This window comes from Thermobia domestica, chromosome 9 (genome assembly GCF_964235325.1).
Source record: "Thermobia domestica chromosome 9, izTheDome1.hap1.1, whole genome shotgun sequence".
Taxonomy (NCBI): Eukaryota; Metazoa; Arthropoda; class Insecta; order Zygentoma; family Lepismatidae; genus Thermobia; species Thermobia domestica.
In genome coordinates this window covers 7065598-7083921 of record NC_137462.1, presented here as the reverse complement: position 1 = coordinate 7083921, position 18324 = coordinate 7065598, and the positions used below count along the sequence as shown (strand labels likewise).

The following is an 18324-nucleotide window of genomic DNA, read 5'->3' as shown; positions in this document are numbered from 1 at the left end:
AAGAAATGTGTGCTCCTTTGCAAGCACTTTATTTTTTTTTTTAAGATAAAAAATCCTTTTTTCACCTTTTTGCCCCCTCTGGACCCCTCTGCGTTAACGCAGAGATCTGGAAAAATCGAAGAAATACTAATGGGCATAGAGAATGTGAGTGCAACATTTCGACCTTCTAAGTGCAATAGTAAGCCTGCAAGAAAATAATGAAAATAGGCACAACAATTTGTTTTTAACTTATGACGTCATCACCCCATGTCCCGACGCAGAAAGACGAAAAACTGTACGAAACGTGTTCTACAATGCCTCCAAAACAAAAATAAACCTAAGTAAAAAGCTTTGTTGGTTCATTTTTAAGCCAGCAATGAACATACTACGCCATCGTTCCATTTGGAATGATATAATTTACAAGGGTTAAATGACAGAAGTTCAGTGACTGGTAGCACCCTAAAATTATTCACGAAATTTTATCAAATTTTACAGAGGTGTTTCATTGACAAGTAGTAAACTTTTTATGGGTCTGCCAAATTAAAATTTTCTCTTTCATATTTTCACTCCACCCTAGTGTACACACAGACACTCTGGGATAAACAGTAAATAATAGTCACAGTACCTCAAAGTTGTCGTCTGCCATGATCCCACATTAATACAATGCGACCATCTATGAAGAAGAACACACGAGATAGCGGGTAACGAGACTTTGTGATCACTCTATAGATTGCATTAAAATTAGTACTTCTAGTTGTTAAGTTAGTGTGTGTAGTAATCACTAAAATTTTAATAACTAATTCCTGATTTTGTTAGGAAAAGGACTGAGCTAAATGATATGTAAAGATGTTTGCTACGCCAAACCGCTTCATTACTGACTAGCCGTTGAAGACAAGACTAGTTACCGAAATTATGCTAGAAATACAAAAATCCTTTTGGGATTCTCAAGACACATTATAGATGAACGTTAAATAATCACTTAAAACAGTTGCATTTAAAGGTGACTTTATACTGTTTTCTTACAGAAAGATGGTCATGTAATTGATTCAAAACTCAACTACTACTATCTATGCGAAGCCAGGTAAGGAAAAAGGCAATCATGCGTTTAATTGACTTGAACTGACGGAGGGAAAGGTTAATAAGTAAACTATTTGTACCCGTCACGAAAAGAAAAATGAAATGAAATGAAATCTTTGAGTTTTACGTCCCATGGTTATGCCGCTTAGGCTAAGGGAGACGGTGATGGTGAGTAATGAATGAAATGGTGGAATGAAGAAAGTGAGAGGAAACCCACGCACACGGTACTTTACCACCACAAAGTTTGCTTGGTGGGGGCTGGGATCGAACCCGGGACCCCAAGCACCAGACGTAAACGCTCTACCACTGAGCCATCGCGGCCCCCGTCACGAAAAGGGCAATGGCAGACGTATGCAACTCACACAAGAACTGGAAATATAAGAACACTGATCATATATCAGAACATAGGAACGAAAACAAAAGCTCTCGATAATATATATAGTAAGACAACATCTTAAAAAAATATGAAAGAAAAATTAAAATAGAAATACTTAAAGGAATAAATAATAAAACAAAACAAATACCAAGAAAAATAACTAAAAATAGTAAGGGAAACAAAATAACATATAAAAGGATCACAGAACGTTAGTTGTATCAATGGCACGAATATGAGAATAAAATCAATAAAAACAATGTTATTGCCTAAAATTCTATGAATACAACTAAGCAATTCAAAATCGTTTTCTGAGGTTTAAGTATTCTGGACACACTATAAGAATGTGCCGAATAGTACAACCTTTACACTACGAGGGAACGCAGTGGCTCAGTGGCAGAGTGCTTACCTCTGGTGCGTGGAGTCCCTGGTTCGATTCCCCGCCAAGTTAGTTTGTGATGGATAGTACAGTGTCTGTGGGTTTTTCTTACGTTTTTTTTCCTTGATTCTCATTCCACCAATTACTGTATCATCATTCACTTGCCTTAACCATCCATTTCCCTTAGCCTAAAGACCATTATCGTGTGACGTTATACTGAAAGATTTCTTTTCATTTCACGCTACAAGGACTTGCAACTATACACAAAATAGGAATGGATGAGATGACAGTGACGTCTATCAATTGCCCGAAATAGCGTTCATAGCACGGAGCTTATTATCGTGCTACCCTGAATGTGAAAGAAAAATATACGCAATAATCTTAGCAAGAAAAACTGATATCGCAAATGGAAAAAATGAAATGAAATCTTTAAGTTTTACGTCTCAGGGTTATACCGGTTAGGCTAAAGGAGACTGTGATTATGAAAATGAATGAAAATGAAATGAAATGAAATTTTTGAGTTTTACGTCCGACGGTTATGTCGGTTAGGCTAAAGGAGACAATGATGATGAGAGATGAACGAAATGGTGGAATGAAGAAAGTGGGAGGAAACGGGAGAACCCCGAGAAAACCCACGCACACGGTGTTTGTCCACCACAAAGTTCACTTGGCGGGAGCAGGGTTTGAACCCGAGACCCCTAGCACCAGAGGTGAACGCTCTACCACTGAGCCACCGCGGCCCTCTGAAAATGAATGAAATGGTGGAATGAAGAAAGTGGAAGCAAACGGGAGAACTCCGAGAAAATCCACGAGCATGGTGTTTGTTCACCACAAAGTCCACACGGTGCGAGCTGGGATCGAACCTGGGACCCCAAGCACCAGAGGTGAAAGCTCTACCACTGAGCCACCGCGCCCCTATATCGCAAATGGAATCTACACTGTTATCGAAAAAGTGATATACAGCTTCGCAACGTCTTCCTTTTGTAACGAATTCCAATAAACACGGTATCTACCAAATTTATATAATTAAATTCCCTCACTTCTTGATCAAATTATAATCTTCTCTAATTCTGTCGCTATGCTATCATTTTTCTTAGTTTAATTCAAGAAAAATAACGTATATTTGAAGTGAACTGTAAGTTTTCATCATTGTTAATATGGTTATGCACTACACTGTAAACGAACAAACTAATAAATTCATTTATATGTAATATATGACTATGTTAGTAGTCTCCCTTTAGCCCTAAAAGCCAATTACAACAATAAAATAAACAATATTCAAGCCATAATTTTAAAGAGTTCGGTAACGCCTAAGCAATATATTTCTCCAGAACCGTAGGATATTAAGGGTAATGGAAGATAACACTTAGTACAAAATTATTAACATTCCTCATATAAAGGTTCCCAATAAAGATTTTTCCCAGTTCCTTAATGAAAATCTCTGACATTTTCACCGACCATACAAATTCTCTAACAAAGTAATACTCTAGTTGAATCAAAGGAACAACTATAAAATTTTATTCTGTATTACGAGTGGCTATTAATTCGCGCATGCTCTTTCATAACAAGATGACAATGCCAGGGACGTACGCAGGAATTTATTTCGGGAGGGGTCTAAAGCGTTTCGGCGGGGGGTCCAAATACAGTTTGAGGCTAAATTATATGAAAATTTCTAAAATTACCCCTAAACGTAGAGTACTTAAAAAAAAAGTAGGGATTTCAGGGGGGGGGGGGGTCCAGACGGTGCCATTGATGCTGTCGATCCTTTAGAACAGGAACTCGATTATCGCACCTACATGCACTTCGTGGCAGTGGCCACATTGATTCTATAGGGTGGCCTGTAATTATGTATATCATGTTTGACTGATTGTAGCATTTGTAATTCTGGACAAAAAGTTTCGATATGGAAACACTCTGTAGCATGAGAGTGGGGATAACGGTCACTGGACTTGGAACCATTAGTGTATGCCAGATACGATGGCGGAACGATTGTCTCTGGAACAGCGAACCATTAGTATATGTCAGACAGGATGGCGGAACGACTGTCTCTGGAACAGCGAACCATTAGTATATGTCAGACAGGATGGCGGAACGGCTGTCTCTGGAACAGCGAACCATTAGTATATGTCAGACAGGATGGCGGAACGGCTGTCTCTGGAACAGCGAACCATTAGTATATGCCAGACAGGATGGCGGAACGGCTGTCTCTGGAACAGCGAACCATTAGTATATGTCAGACAGGATGGCGGAACGGCTGTCTCTGGAACAGCGAACCATTAGTATATGCCAGACAGGATGGCGGAACGGCTGTCTCTGGAACAGCGAACCATTAGTATATGCCAGACAGGATGGCGGAACGGCTGTCTCTGGAACAGCGAACCATTAGTGTATGCCAGATAGAATGACGGAACAACCGTCTCTGGAACAGCGTGTGCGTTTGTATTCTGCAACAAACAATTACGCGGAGGTGAGACGAAATTCGATCACTCGATTTGATACTACCTTATGGAGTGTTTTAAAGTACAAAGTATATCAACATCATATACACAATTTGGCCAAATTACGGGAAGCTATCACAAAAGAGTTCCACAGGATATTACTATGAGTCTGTCAAGTTGATTGTAATAACGTTGTTCTTCGTCTCCAAGCATGTCTAGATTTGGATGGCGCATTGGTGGACCATGCCATGGAGAACAGAGATTAAAATTCTTATAAGGAAAAATATGAGAGTAATGTGTTTATGTTGAAGTTATGTTGCTAGTTTCTTTACCACAATCTTTGAAATATCATATACACAATTATGGGCTACCCTGTATGTAATTATAAAATGAAATGTTCGCAAAATTTCTTTTCATGTAAGTAAAGTACATATTCTTGTTACTAGAATGCACTACAGAAGCTTGATTTTCTTAATGCACATAAATATTTTGAAACACAGTATGTTTTAAGCAATAAAATGACAAGTGAATACTTTTTATTTTAGTACTTCAGCTAATTTCTAGTCAGTTGTTGATACAAAACTAATTTTAAGGAAATAGGTATAACAAAATGGTCACTTACCTAGCTGCTTGCATTTGTCGTAATTTCGCCATGTTGGCCAAAGCTTCATCTAACAGAAACACGGCGTCATTCATCAAAAGATTAATGAACCTGAGAAAAAGTGGCGGAGAAACAGCTTCCATATTAGCTTCGGCTTCTTGCGCTAACACTCTACACAGAAAATAAATAACAGTTATATGAGTGTTCAGTTATTCCATTCATACTATTTGATTACCTACCATCGGTTCTATTTTTCAAAATGGCCAACTTACAGAAAAATAAATGCATTTTGTACTATTATAGATCTATTTCTAATGCAATAAGTACTCATTTGCTGTGTATTAGTGTGCATCATAAAAATAATGTGTGTCAGAGCTCCTTCGTGGCTAGATGGTTAGCGTATGCACCGTTTGACCGAGAGATATTGGCATGATCCTAGTAAATTAGAAATTGTAAATGGTACACACTTCACATTTAACCCTTGTCCAGGCAAGATATTTTTGTAACGTAGACGGGCAACTGGGCCTTACCAACTCCATTAGCCTTACCAACTCGATATGTTCATGACTTTAACTTCGACTAAAGATAGAAGAATTCAGAATTTTATGTCATTGAAATATTTATGGTTATTCAGAAATTAAAAAAGCTACTGGGCCTGGGAGGCCCCGCTTGCCCGGATAAGGGTTAAAGACACATTACTGGAATATACAGCACAAAACAATCAGTAAGTCTTCTGCTTTTCGTCCAAGACGTTCGTATCATATTTCGGTCGCATTTTGTCGCTTTTTCTCTTGTTCCGACAAAATGTCGGCAGGCCTTATCTCTAATATGACGCGTTAGTGCACCTATGTTGATCTAAAATTTTCCCCATGTTTTCATGTAAGAAATGAAATGATTCCCTAAAATCTGTCCATTTTGTCTTTGAATACCATATTAAAAGCCAATCTCCTCCTCTAACTTGAAACTATTACAAGAAATATCTTAAAAAAAGAAAAGAACCGCAATGATAATAAATCGAAAGAGAAAATGTAACACCTAAAAAGCAACATATATAGAAATCTTACTTGAAACAATTTCTATGCTCTTCCATTTTCCACAAGTAGTCCATAATCACGTACATTGGACGTCTGTAGTTGAACTTCTGCTCAAATTCCACGCTTTGTCCAGTCATCTCGATACTTACGAATACATGGAGTAAACTATGAGTAATCTATAAAGAAAAAAAAGTTAAAAAGCTTAAAATATTTTCAGCTCAACCAATAGAATTCAATGAATACTAATCTTGTATATTCAAGATACTTCTTGTGTAAAAGTTTATTCTTAGGTGGAATTTGTACTACTACTAGCTGAACGCCCATTCTTCGCACGGATGATACAAGTTTACAGGAAATACTTGATACTGTATATGAACCCATTCTTAAGATGTGTATTTCAACGGAATGGTAGCAATCAGCTCGACCCAAGTGTTAAATAGGTTCACTCATTTCCCTCGCTGTGTATCGTCGGACACAGCATATCTCATTTTCCTTCCCAAATTTGTGTTTCTTCGCTTGCATTGTGTGCTTTATGCTGAAAACAATGGAACATATTTTACGATGTATAACAATGCAAACGACTACTTAATGAATACGTTATTGCGGCGTGAAATATTCCGTTTCTGGCATAAATTTCGAACTTCCGTTAGCCGCTTATTATGCGCATTTTAATGAAAGTGCGTAAAGCCTAGTTCGAGGTAGTTAACAACTATGTATAAATATTCATGTCAATTGGTTCAGCTGTTTGGTTGTTACGTGGATGAAGGAGTGGAAGTCTGATGAAGACACAGTTATTGTGTTGAAACTATGACGTAATTGTGCGTTTTATATATATTATCACATAGCCTTGCTCATCTCAGAAAGAGAATTCAGTGGAAGAAGGCACTATGCACTGTTGGGGAAGAATCCGTTATGGCCTCAAAGTTGCCCATGCGGCACGTGAAGGGCCCACAGAACACTTATAATATGACGATTCATTGAACTATTTGGAATTTATTATGTAATTATGCCATTGCTCAAAAGTTACAATTTTTTACTTTTTTTGAATTATTATATTTCTTGTATTTTATATGTACGGAAATATACAGTTTTAGGTTTTGTTACAAATTGTACCATTGCTCGTAAGTTACACCTATGAAACCTCTGAAACTTTTTATAGAATCATCTCAGAACATACATGATATGGTTAAAAAATAACAAGGGTGCTTTTGGTACTTTTGTACGTCAGACAGCAACTCATGAATCGCTCTGGGAGTTCTGTATTCTACTGGCCAGAAAATGAACACTTTTGTTGGTATCTTTTGAAAATATCATCTGGGAAGTTCCTGTTCCATCTCTTACAAGCCAATCAGCCCGGACTTACACATTTGAAACATTCCATCTGTGAAAACAATGAGCTGTGAAATAAGACACAACATTTTGTATGTAAATATGTGTAATTCCCTGAGAAGTATTACCGGTATGTATGTTTATTGTTTTCATCTATGTACATTAGTCTATTATTTCTTATTTTTGTTGATAGGTTTTATAATAATTACTCAATCCCTTACATTTTCCATTAAAAAAAATATCACAAAAAAGCCTCCCTTTTTGTTATTTAACCATACCAAGTAAATGCAAACGACTCCTATAAAAAGTTACAAAAGTTTGATGGTTGTAAGTAATGGTACAGTTGGGGGAAAAAAGAAAGACATAGCTAAAGTACAAAAAAATAATATTATGGTAATACCAAAACCACACAGTGCATCAGTTTTATTTTTAGGCACACCTAATATTTACTAAGATGATTATTTGAAAAATTAAAGTGTGATAGTTGCCACTTCAGAGTAGGCATGGCCAAAATTTTCCGGAATCTGGAAAATTTATTTTCCGAAATCGGAAATTTCATTTTTGCGGATTTCGGAAAAATTCCGGAATTCAGAAAAAAATTGATTTTTTCCCCGATTTTACTTTCCGGAATCCGGAAAGTAAAAATTCCGGAATTGGCCATCCCTAGTTCAGAGAAATGGCATAATCTGTCAACAACACTTAAAACTGTATATTTCTGTACATTTAAAATACATAATAATAATAATAATAATAATAATAATAATAATAATAATAATAATAATAATAATAATAATAATAATTGCAAAAATACCAAAAGCACTTGTTTTATTTTTTAACCATCTCTGTATGTTCTAAAATGATTATATATATATATATATATATATATATATATATATATATATATATGGAAGAAAGAAAAAAGAAAAATTCTGTACATTTAAAATACAAATACAAATACAAATAATAATAATAATAATAATAATAATAATAATAATAATTGCAAAAATACCAAAAGCACCCTTTTTATTTTTTTTAACCATATCATGTATATGCTAAGATGATTATATAAAAAAAAGTTTCATAGTTGTAACTTACGAGCAATGACACAATTTGTAGAAAACCCTAAAATTTGCTTTGTATGCTTATTAATGTTTGATAGTGTAATATTTTGCAAGGTTTCTTAGAATCCACTGAAAGAGCAAACATTAAGCTTTTATTTAACACCTGGATGAGCCCAATAACCTGAAAAATAGGGAAGTTAAGGTAATTTTAGTTCTATGACGTTGAATGCCGGAAAGCGAAATTGGCGCCAAATTCACATTTTTCAAAAATTTCTCCCCAGCCCATTTCTCATCCAAAAAATCGGAAAAAAATTAACTCAGCATAATTTCATTGGTATTTATGTATGAAAAAAATTTTGAAGAGAATCTGAGACATTGAAGGATGGTCATGTTTTAAAATTAGGTGATCTGACATGGAATGAATGACCCTCATACCTCACTTAAAATTATGTGGAACTGTTTATATCTACTTGTTGCATACATTGTCTCCGCGAGTGAAAACATTATTTCATAAAGCTACTTGAAATATTTCCTGCATAGTAACGATAATTGGAATAAAACTGAAGTACGTATAACTACGGTATAAAACAAGTAAAACTAACTCACCTGTAACCTATGAGGATGTTCTTTGAACAGTCGTTCACGGAAAATATTCATCATTGGACTAGGATTAATCTCTGGTTCTTCTTCTTTTAGCTGCGGCAAGAGGGACTCCAGACAGTCTGCCAGTCGAGCACGTAGATGAGGATTTCGCATTCTCTCTGTCGATCCCATAAACACTAAAACAAGCGTCAGGAGTGGGTTGAGAAACACAAATCCATTTTCCTCTAAAGTTCTTGGACTGAAGCGACGGGAAAACTGCAGAAATTCTGCAATATTTTCGAATAAAAATTCCGGAATGCACTTGAGTGTTGAAGGAACCTGCTCGGGTAATGGAAACTTTACTGTTCGGAAATTAGGCGGGCAAAAATTTGTCCTCGTTGATTCTTCGTTTTCATTAATATCTAAAACCACTTGCACAAGCCACACTGCTGTAGTTAAATGGAGCTGAGACATCAACCGCAACGAAATGGGTTCTAATAAAGCTGCTCGAATAGAAAAATACTTGGTCATTTCAGTTTCCATGCGATGTCGGATAGTTTCTACAACTTCCGCATGGCCACCAGCTTGGTTCTGGGCCTCCTGAAATACACGCTGAATTCGTGCTAGGTCCTGATTCAATCGGACCAATTTCTCGTGTATTACTCTGAAACCAATGTCCAATGACTTGTGAGCTAGGAAGAAACACTCTGTCACGAAATTAAAAGAAGTAGAACACGAGCGAACATCATTCTCACTTGTAGGAATCAAGCAGGTTTCTTTGGACAACTCTTTCATGTGAACACTCTTGCATTTTGCTTCTTCATCGCTCGAAACCACCGCCGCACAATACGTTGGATCAATTTTTAAAAGCTTCGGATCCTCTGGGTTCATACAGAACGGTCGGCAAAACCGAAGTAAAATGGCACTTAAGTTAAGCATAAAACCATCGGACACGTGAGCAAACGACCTTCCTCCTTCAATGTGGGCGTTCCATAGTTTCCCTCGAGAAGAGTTCGCATGCAGGCAATCCGCGAACCACGTGAGCACTCGATGTCGCACTTCAGAAGAACAACGAACGATTTGATGGAACACTTTGTAAACGTTTTCATGGATGCTCGATAAACCAGAGGAAACATTATTCTCAAGAACAGAATTCATCTGGAGTGGTTTATCAAAAAATTCGTACGGGTCTCTCTCAGATTTAGGTAAGCACGATATACTTAAAATCGATCCGAATAATGTATCTGCATAAGATCTACCCAGCTTTGGGTTTTTGGGAGCACTATGAGAAATCAAGACATCCACCAGATGTTTATTCCCAGCAAATAAATGTAACATATTGAAATACGTTTGATTAACAGTGAACAAATTACATTTGCTTATCTTTCCCTTTAATACATCAAGTACCGGGAAAAATGCATCGTTTAAAGCTTCGCTAGGACCATCGGTTGTTTCTATTAGCTTATCGACCACATCCTGAAGAAACTTCTCCATATCCGATGCTCTGTAATTGCCACTTGTAAATAAGTCACAAGTTCTTTCGTAAACATTTCGAGTTTCAAACAATTCTGGTTGATTCAAAGCAGTAGTTACATTTCTCGTCACGAAATCCATCATCTTATTCAACTCGCTGTGATACTGCTTTTTTCTACTCTGTAAATCTAGCAGAGCTGCGTAACATTCGTACAGGTATGCTATAACATCGGTCTGTACAACATGGTCATTGACTGGTTTCCCAGCCGACGCATTGATTACATTCTCTGAAGGGTCTTCGAGTAGAAGCCTCTCGAAGAGAGCCGTTTCTAACGTCTCTAAGTCGATCCATGTTTGAGGGGTTAATGCTGCCGCCAGTTCTTCAAGGTGAACTAAAGGAATTGGGGGATTTTGTCGACTTTCTTTGTCTAAAGTGAAACCAAACACATCCTCCACTATACTATTTAGTTCCACAGTCAGTTGTGCGTGGTTTATAGGAGCCACTGATGGTATTGCGTTCTCCGTTCGCACTGATGATGTTTTCCCCTCCGCACATTGCGAAGCAACTAGATTAACAGAAGGCGCTTGAGCTGAACCTCTAGTTGGAGTGGAAAACAGCGCAGCGAAAGGATTGTTTTCTAGATTCTCCGACATCCCTAAAAAAGACAAAGAGAAACATTATAATGCAGCACAAGGACACATTATTTCATAATTTTGTTTATCTTTTCACTTACTTGTCCTGTTTTTTCTTGTAGATCTAATTTTCCATACCCTGTGCTGCTACTTTCCTCTGAGTCTATAGCTAAGATAGTTCTGGGTTTTGCTAAATATAGATTTAGTTATAATTCGAGTTTATTTTGTTATAAACTATATACCATATAACTGTTAAAGAGATAAGTATTTAGAAAATGAATCGATATTTATGTGAGTGACATAACCCTCGCACTACCTAGATATTTTTTGTAACGCGGACTACCTGGGGGAGGGGGGGTCATTTTGCAACCACCTGTTAAAATTAAATATATCTCGCAAAAGAAACAGATTAGAAACTCTCAAAAAAATCTACAATGACTGAAGTGAACAGTACACGGGATAACACAAAACCGCTAAATTCAGTGATACTTCTAAATGACAGTCACATCTCCTATCAACGGAGGAGGAGGGGGGGAGGGGCACTAAGTTAAAATAGCAAATTTTTGAGACACTACCGTTCAATTTGCACCACCGTAAGGTATATGCTTTAGCTAAACATGTTTAGCAATATCATTTTCTTTTTCTTTATCAATTTTAAAGAAATGATTACAAGAGTAATTACAAAAAACATACTCTGGTGGGCACAAAGTACCTCGCTCCCCCCCGTTGGTAGTGCGAGGGTTAACCTGCTGAACAAGGCCAAATACGTGGTTGAAACAGTTCAGAAAAAAAAAAAAAACTTATACATGTAATCAATAATGCTAAATTTCTCCTGAATAAGTCAATCAGTGGCTTCAAGTAAACATAAGTATTTGGACTTTATTATTATATTTCTCGATATTACTTACACGTTTGATGTTGCACTCTTCAACTGTTTTGTCTGTTGTTTTTAATTCATAATTTTATTATTGTAAAATATATTGTTGCTGTGTGTTGAAGTTTCGCGCTCTTTTTTAGTATCGAGGCTACACGAAAGGTGGACCTATAATTTAAAGTTCACTCTGAATTACTGAAATGCATTCCAATTTTTTAATTCTCTCTCATCAGGAACACTCAAAGCAGAACGTTTTTCAACTTTATGCGACGGCTTACGAAACTTTCTGCAAGCATTTTAGTAACAGCGTATTAAAATTTAACGGAGCGTCCAAAATTTCCAAGTGCATAAAAGAAAAAAAAAATATTTTTTCTAAACTTTAACTTACAGGCTTATTATTTATGCAGAAATATATAGATGACTTATAGGGCTATATAATAACTGAGTAAGTAACCAGTCAAGAAATCCTCACATATATTTACTCAAAAAGCATTTACAAGTATTTACTTTACCTAAAATACTAGCATTAGGCCTAGCCTCGCTGGAGACAGTTGATCTTCCTGATTTATCGTGTTTTTTTCATTGCGAAACCGTTAAGAAATGTACTCACACTTTTGCTGGTCGTGGATGTAAATTTCACAAGATAATTTAGATGATGTCTTGAAAAATACGATTTTTTTTTTTTTTTTTTTTAATTATCATACTCATGTTATAAGCACGACGGCAGCACTACCAAGTAATGCGGAATTCTCAGCGAGCATTCCGCTCCCGGACAGCTAGCTGTCTGCTAGTCTTGACTCGGTTGCATGCACTGTACTACTGGCGACTGTACGTATTGCTTACTCTTCCCTTTCAAGCTTGTCAGTATATTATCATGAACATCGAACGCTGAATTGTGTTTTATTTACAGAGAAGAAAATCTTTCTGCCCCATATTTTCTTTCTGCGTCAGCTGTTGTTCTGCTTTGGAGCCCAGGACTATGTGAACAGTTAGTAAATATAGGAAGATCAGTTAAGACAACAAATGAAGGCGGAGACTGCAACATAATAGAGCCAAGTACTTATATAGGTTACAGTTTACTTGAACCAACCCAATATCCCTTTTGTCCTTACAGCAAGTTTATTGTCAATTTGAAGTACACAGTACACCATAAATAATTAATCAACAATTTTTCAAGAGTGAAGAATTAAGAGAGCATATTCTATATTAGGAATTTTAAATAATAAGCAATTCTCGCTTTCAAAGATTTTTGTTTCTCATCTACCTGTAATAAAATACAAAAAGTTATTCGACATGTAACGACAAGCTGTATAAGTATGTAAATGTTGTCATGGGCTATGGTCCGGTACCGAAGATATCATTTTCTTTTATGGCGAGACCTGTACATTTACGTTGTTATGTTTTGTCGACAGACAGATTTTTCTATGCAGTTATTATAGAGTATGTAAGGAAGCCATTATGAATTGATGTAAATTCAATTTATAAAGAAGAAATTTTCTGAAAATATAAGGTAAATGTTGAAAAGTATTCGAAAATACATAAGTTTAAATCTATCTTATTCTGTACGTTATCATTGAACATTCATGGATTGCGTCTTAAGTGTTCAATAATCCTATTTTGACGAACTTAGGGCAATTATATAACTAACTAACTGTCCAAAAGTTAGTAATGTAAATGTTACATACATATCAGTGACATGAGAAGAATTTTTAACAAGTAACTCCTGCCTACTGAATATAATAATAAGTGTTACTGTTGAAAACCTATTCGACAACTCATTTACAGGTAAGTTTTGGCCTAATACTTACCAAAATCGAAACCCTATCCTAGCTATACCAGTAATATATGCATAAGTATAGAGGAGTCGCACCAGTACAAGGTATGGAAAATTAAATCTAAATAAAAATTACGACATACAGGTGAAAAGAGCCGTGAGATTAGGAGGCAGAGAGAAAGATTATGGCAGAGCCATCCATAACCATAACACAAGCAGTTTTGAGATCACTATGTTGTAACCGGAAAAAGTTTAGAGCAGTACTTTTTAACCCTTTCATTGTATTGTATTTATTTCGTCCTTTTTGCATTCATTTAGCACTACATTTCAATGCATATGAAGTGGACACGTTATTTATATATAAACACAAAGGTAAAAAGAACAATAATAATGAAAATTACACACACTAGGTTAATAATTAAGCCTTACATTTTATTATACCTTATATTTTGCATGATATTACAAATAAAGTTAGAGTAAGTAATTATTACTTGCAGTGTATGTAGAAATCCTTGAAGATATATCAAGTGCTAAAAACAAGCAATGACACTGGTTACTGTAGATCATGTAGTTTTTTTTTTTTTTTTCAGATAGCAATTCATGTATTCAGGGCAATAAATATTTCTGTAGTTCTTTTTTAAAATTAGCAACAGAGTCCTGAGTTTTTATATCTTTGGGAAGTTTATTATAAAGCATGATACCCGCGTATTCACATCCTTTTTCATATAATACGGTTCTGTGTTCTACAATAGAAAAGTTTTGTTTGTTTCTTGTATCATGATCATGTGTTTCTTCTACCCGCGTAAGGACCCCCTCTAGGTGTCTTTTTACAAATATCAGTAGATTTAAAATGTACAAACAGGGTACTGGGAGTATACGAAACATTTTAAATATTGGTTTGCAGTGATCTTTTGGTTTAGCGGTCGCCATCATTCTTATTATTCATTTCTGTATTGTAAAAATTACCTTGGCTTTGTGTGTATTTCACCAAAATATAATGCCATATGTTATATTTGACTGGAATAATCAAAAGTAAATTGTTTTTAAATTAGACTCTTTTAAAACATTTTTAAGTACTTTAATTGCGAAATAAATTTGATTTAATTTTTTACTAAGCTTAGTTATTTGTACATCCCAGGAGAGATTTTTATCTATCCTAATTCCTAAGAAATTAGTTGAGTTCACGTAGTCTATTTCATTACTTTCACTTAAAATATTCACAGGCTGCGTATGCTTGTTGCGCATATGATGAAAATTGATTGCTTGTGTCTTTTCAATGTTTAATTTAAGCTTATTTATTTAATCCAACTGAGATAGTTTATAAAGGATTTCATTTGTATTACCTTCGACATCCTCATTTATGTTCCCTTTTGCTATAATAGCATCATCTGCATAAAGGGATAGTTCTGCTGGAGCAATATTACATGGTAGATCGTTAATGTATATAAAAAATAATAACGGCCCTAATACGGATCCTTGTGGCACTCCACATGATATTTCTTGTTTCCCCGATATGTAGTATGTAGTTTGGTTTGTATCTGTGTTACTGCATGTAATTTCTACTACTTGCTGCCGATTTTCCAGATACGATTTAAAACCATTTTGACACAACACCTCTCGCCTCATTAAGGCGATATCTTATTAGTATACACATTTTTACACGAAACCCAATTTTATTCCAACAAAGATTGTATATTTTGAAGACGTGTTAATTTTTATAGGGGATGTTCCATGCATAATACAATCAACACATTTTTCTCACAGATAAGGAAAAAATCTATGTTTACAAATTCAAAATAATATTAAGAAATATCTTTATGTGACATTTCAATGACTTGTAATGGCTTAGCGAACGTTTCAATCTTGCATTCTCGCGACTCACTCAAATGTCAAAAAATGATTATGTCGGCTCGGCTAAAGGAAATGGTGATGATGTGAAATGAATGAAAATGGTGGAATGTAGGAAGTGGGAGGAAACAGGAGAACCCCGAGAAAGCCCACACACAAGGTGTTTATCCATCACATAGCTCACTTAGCGCAAGCTGGGATCGAACCAAGGACCCTATGCACATAAGCCATCGCGTCCCCCTGAACCGATCAATGGTACCAATATACAGCATTAAGAACAAATGTATCTACTCCTAACCTTGAATATGACTCGCACAAAATTGTGCAAATTTCTTCTATTGTGCAGTTAAAATGCTGAACAAAAAGGAAATTTTATTTTATTTCATTTACAAGTTCTTCCATTTTACATTCTGAATTTGTAACAAAAATCTTGTGATACCCGAAATTGGAAAGCTTTGTCTTAGACGTTTGCCATATAATACGGAAAAACAGACCAAACATTTCTAAAGACACATTGCAATACTACTACTAATAATAAAATGATACTTTTTCAGTACATCACAAATAATATTTCGTGTAATGGACAGCGCTGTTGGTATATTTCTAACGTCATGATGGGAAATTCAGCGAGAAATTATACAACAATGACGCCCACCTCACAAATATCATTTGACAAAATATTTAAGCAATAAACGATTACGCAGAGAAGGTGCTGAACTACTGTTTGCTTTCTGTAATATTTTGAACAGTCTTAATAAGTGCACGGGAGACAAACAAATGCAACCAAAAGAGGTCTTGCATATTATGCGCAAATCAAATTTATATCTTCTTAGGGTGGCAAAAAGATTTTATTTTAGGCACGTTAAATGGATGTGGTGCAGATCATGTTGTCCAAGAGGCTAAGCACCATCTTCAAGAACGACAAAAAGTGCTAGGCAGCGTACTGGTTAAGAATTGGAACGGTAACTCTAATACCCGGCTTCGAACTGGGGGTCCAATCGTCCATTTTTTCATTATTTGTGTATCATATTTTAGGATACATTAATATTAAGTAACGTTTGTTTACTATGTTGGTCGTAAGTATTGTCTAATAAAAACAATATCATCGAGCTGGGAAAAGCAAGAAGCGAGCCGATATTTGATAGAGAACGGAGTATTAATAGCTCAAATATTAACTGCATTTATAACCACTATATACAGATCTGTTGTCAACGCGCACATTGAATAGTAAGTGAAGCGTAATTATTCAAAAACCGCCAAATGTGCACGCGCCTGTCTTCGCTCACTCAGGCCCCTACTCTACACAGTGGGTTACGAACCCTTCACTTGTGCAAGCGCATGAAATAAGAATGACAAGTTACAACTCACTAAGAGTATGTAAGGCCTTAGGAGTAGACTTTTTGGAAATTGAGAATAGTAGGGCCATAATTATCATGCCTACAAAATAGTGTTTATCTATGAAACCAATCTCTTAATGCCTTTTTAAGACTCATTCTGTTACTGGACTGTCATTCTGCTACATATACTTGCAGAAGACTTGGTCTAGTAACCCAAAGGATGAGCAATGTCTTAGCGCGCATAAACAGAAAAGCAGTACAGCAGCACGGAGAGTTACGGCGTTTCTCGTTCTTCCCTAAATGGGAAGTACGGCTCCTTAACTATAACCTATGTTATTTGCATATGAATACTATAGATACAGACTTATTGCTTGCATTAATGACTTACACATTCTCCTTACTTTCCAAATATTTTTATCCATAAAATTTTCATTTTATACTGATTTACTCCCAGTACCTACACAGATTTTATGCGATTTATTTGTATTTATTACGTGATGGTTCCCATATTCTTAAAATACAGGAACGGAAAACGACTGGGGTTACATTTGTTCACACATCGTATCTGCATAACTAAAAAATAACGTATTACTGTAGTATTTTGAAACACTTACCTAGATTTTGTAACGTCACGATTATACTACACTTCCACTATTGAGGCCCTTTAAACATTTCACTTACGTTAATACACCTATACATTCGTCTTTATAAAAAATATATTTAAAATACAGAGAGAGTCCACAGTAACATAAAAACTGTCAACACGAGCATCATTAGTTGTACAACTCTATACACACCACGTTTGCTTCCGCTTCCACCTTTCTAATTTTTCTTCTGCTCAAACATACACGAATGAAATGATTATCACAGAGATCGATTATTTTCTTGAGAAAAATATATTCCTACTATTGAATTTGCAATTGCAATATTCAATATCATAATCTACTAACTATAAGCGAATTTATTACCACATCTCATATTTTGAATTCTAAATTCTTTTTTTAATTCTATTATTTAATAGCCTACTAAATCGATAATTTCGATATAAAACTCGCTGAATCACAGCTGTTGACGAGCTAAGAGTAACACGTTTAGATACCTCATTCCGTAGTGGTTTACATCACAATTTGTTTCACTTTCAGTTTGCGGTATACCAGCTATAATTACTTTGTAAGTGGTAGACCTATGTCGTAACAATTGTGTTAACGCAAACTGCTACGGAATAAACCCTTATTCTTGTACAGTAAATTCAGCCAATGAAGAAAAATGCTTCAAAATATAATGAATGTTTTACGTCAGATGATGCGTGTAGAAAAAAGCAATGTTCGATTGAAAGGAATTTTTGAGAATTTATGTTAAGATGGCCGAAAATATTGGGCCTTATGCAGAGTCGTTTTGACGGCTGATTAACACCTTACTAAGAGGTTGACTAACGGATGGTTATCAAAATTGTATTCAGAGTCTCTGATTAGGACGTAGTATTGGACGAAGTTAATCACACGTGACTAATTAATCCAGAGCAGAGACTAATC

At 35.6% G+C, this 18324-nt stretch overlaps 1 protein-coding gene across 1 annotated transcript in view; it reads right to left on the bottom strand.

The window, feature by feature from the left end:
- The window catches only part of Ube4A (Ubiquitination factor E4A), a 38241-nt gene extending 20394 nt beyond the window's left edge, over window positions 1–17847 (bottom strand). The window contains exons 1-4 of the mRNA XM_081770537.1: window positions 17407–17847; window positions 8878–10982; window positions 5912–6057; window positions 4869–5018 (exon numbers count right to left, since the gene is read on the bottom strand). Of these exons, the coding sequence (XP_081626663.1) occupies window positions 4869–5018; window positions 5912–6057; window positions 8878–10980 (2399 nt within the window). The 5' untranslated portion in view covers window positions 10981–10982; window positions 17407–17847. The remainder of the gene's footprint in view (window positions 1–4868; window positions 5019–5911; window positions 6058–8877; window positions 10983–17406) is intronic.
- Between the last annotated feature and the right edge of the window lie 477 nt (window positions 17848–18324).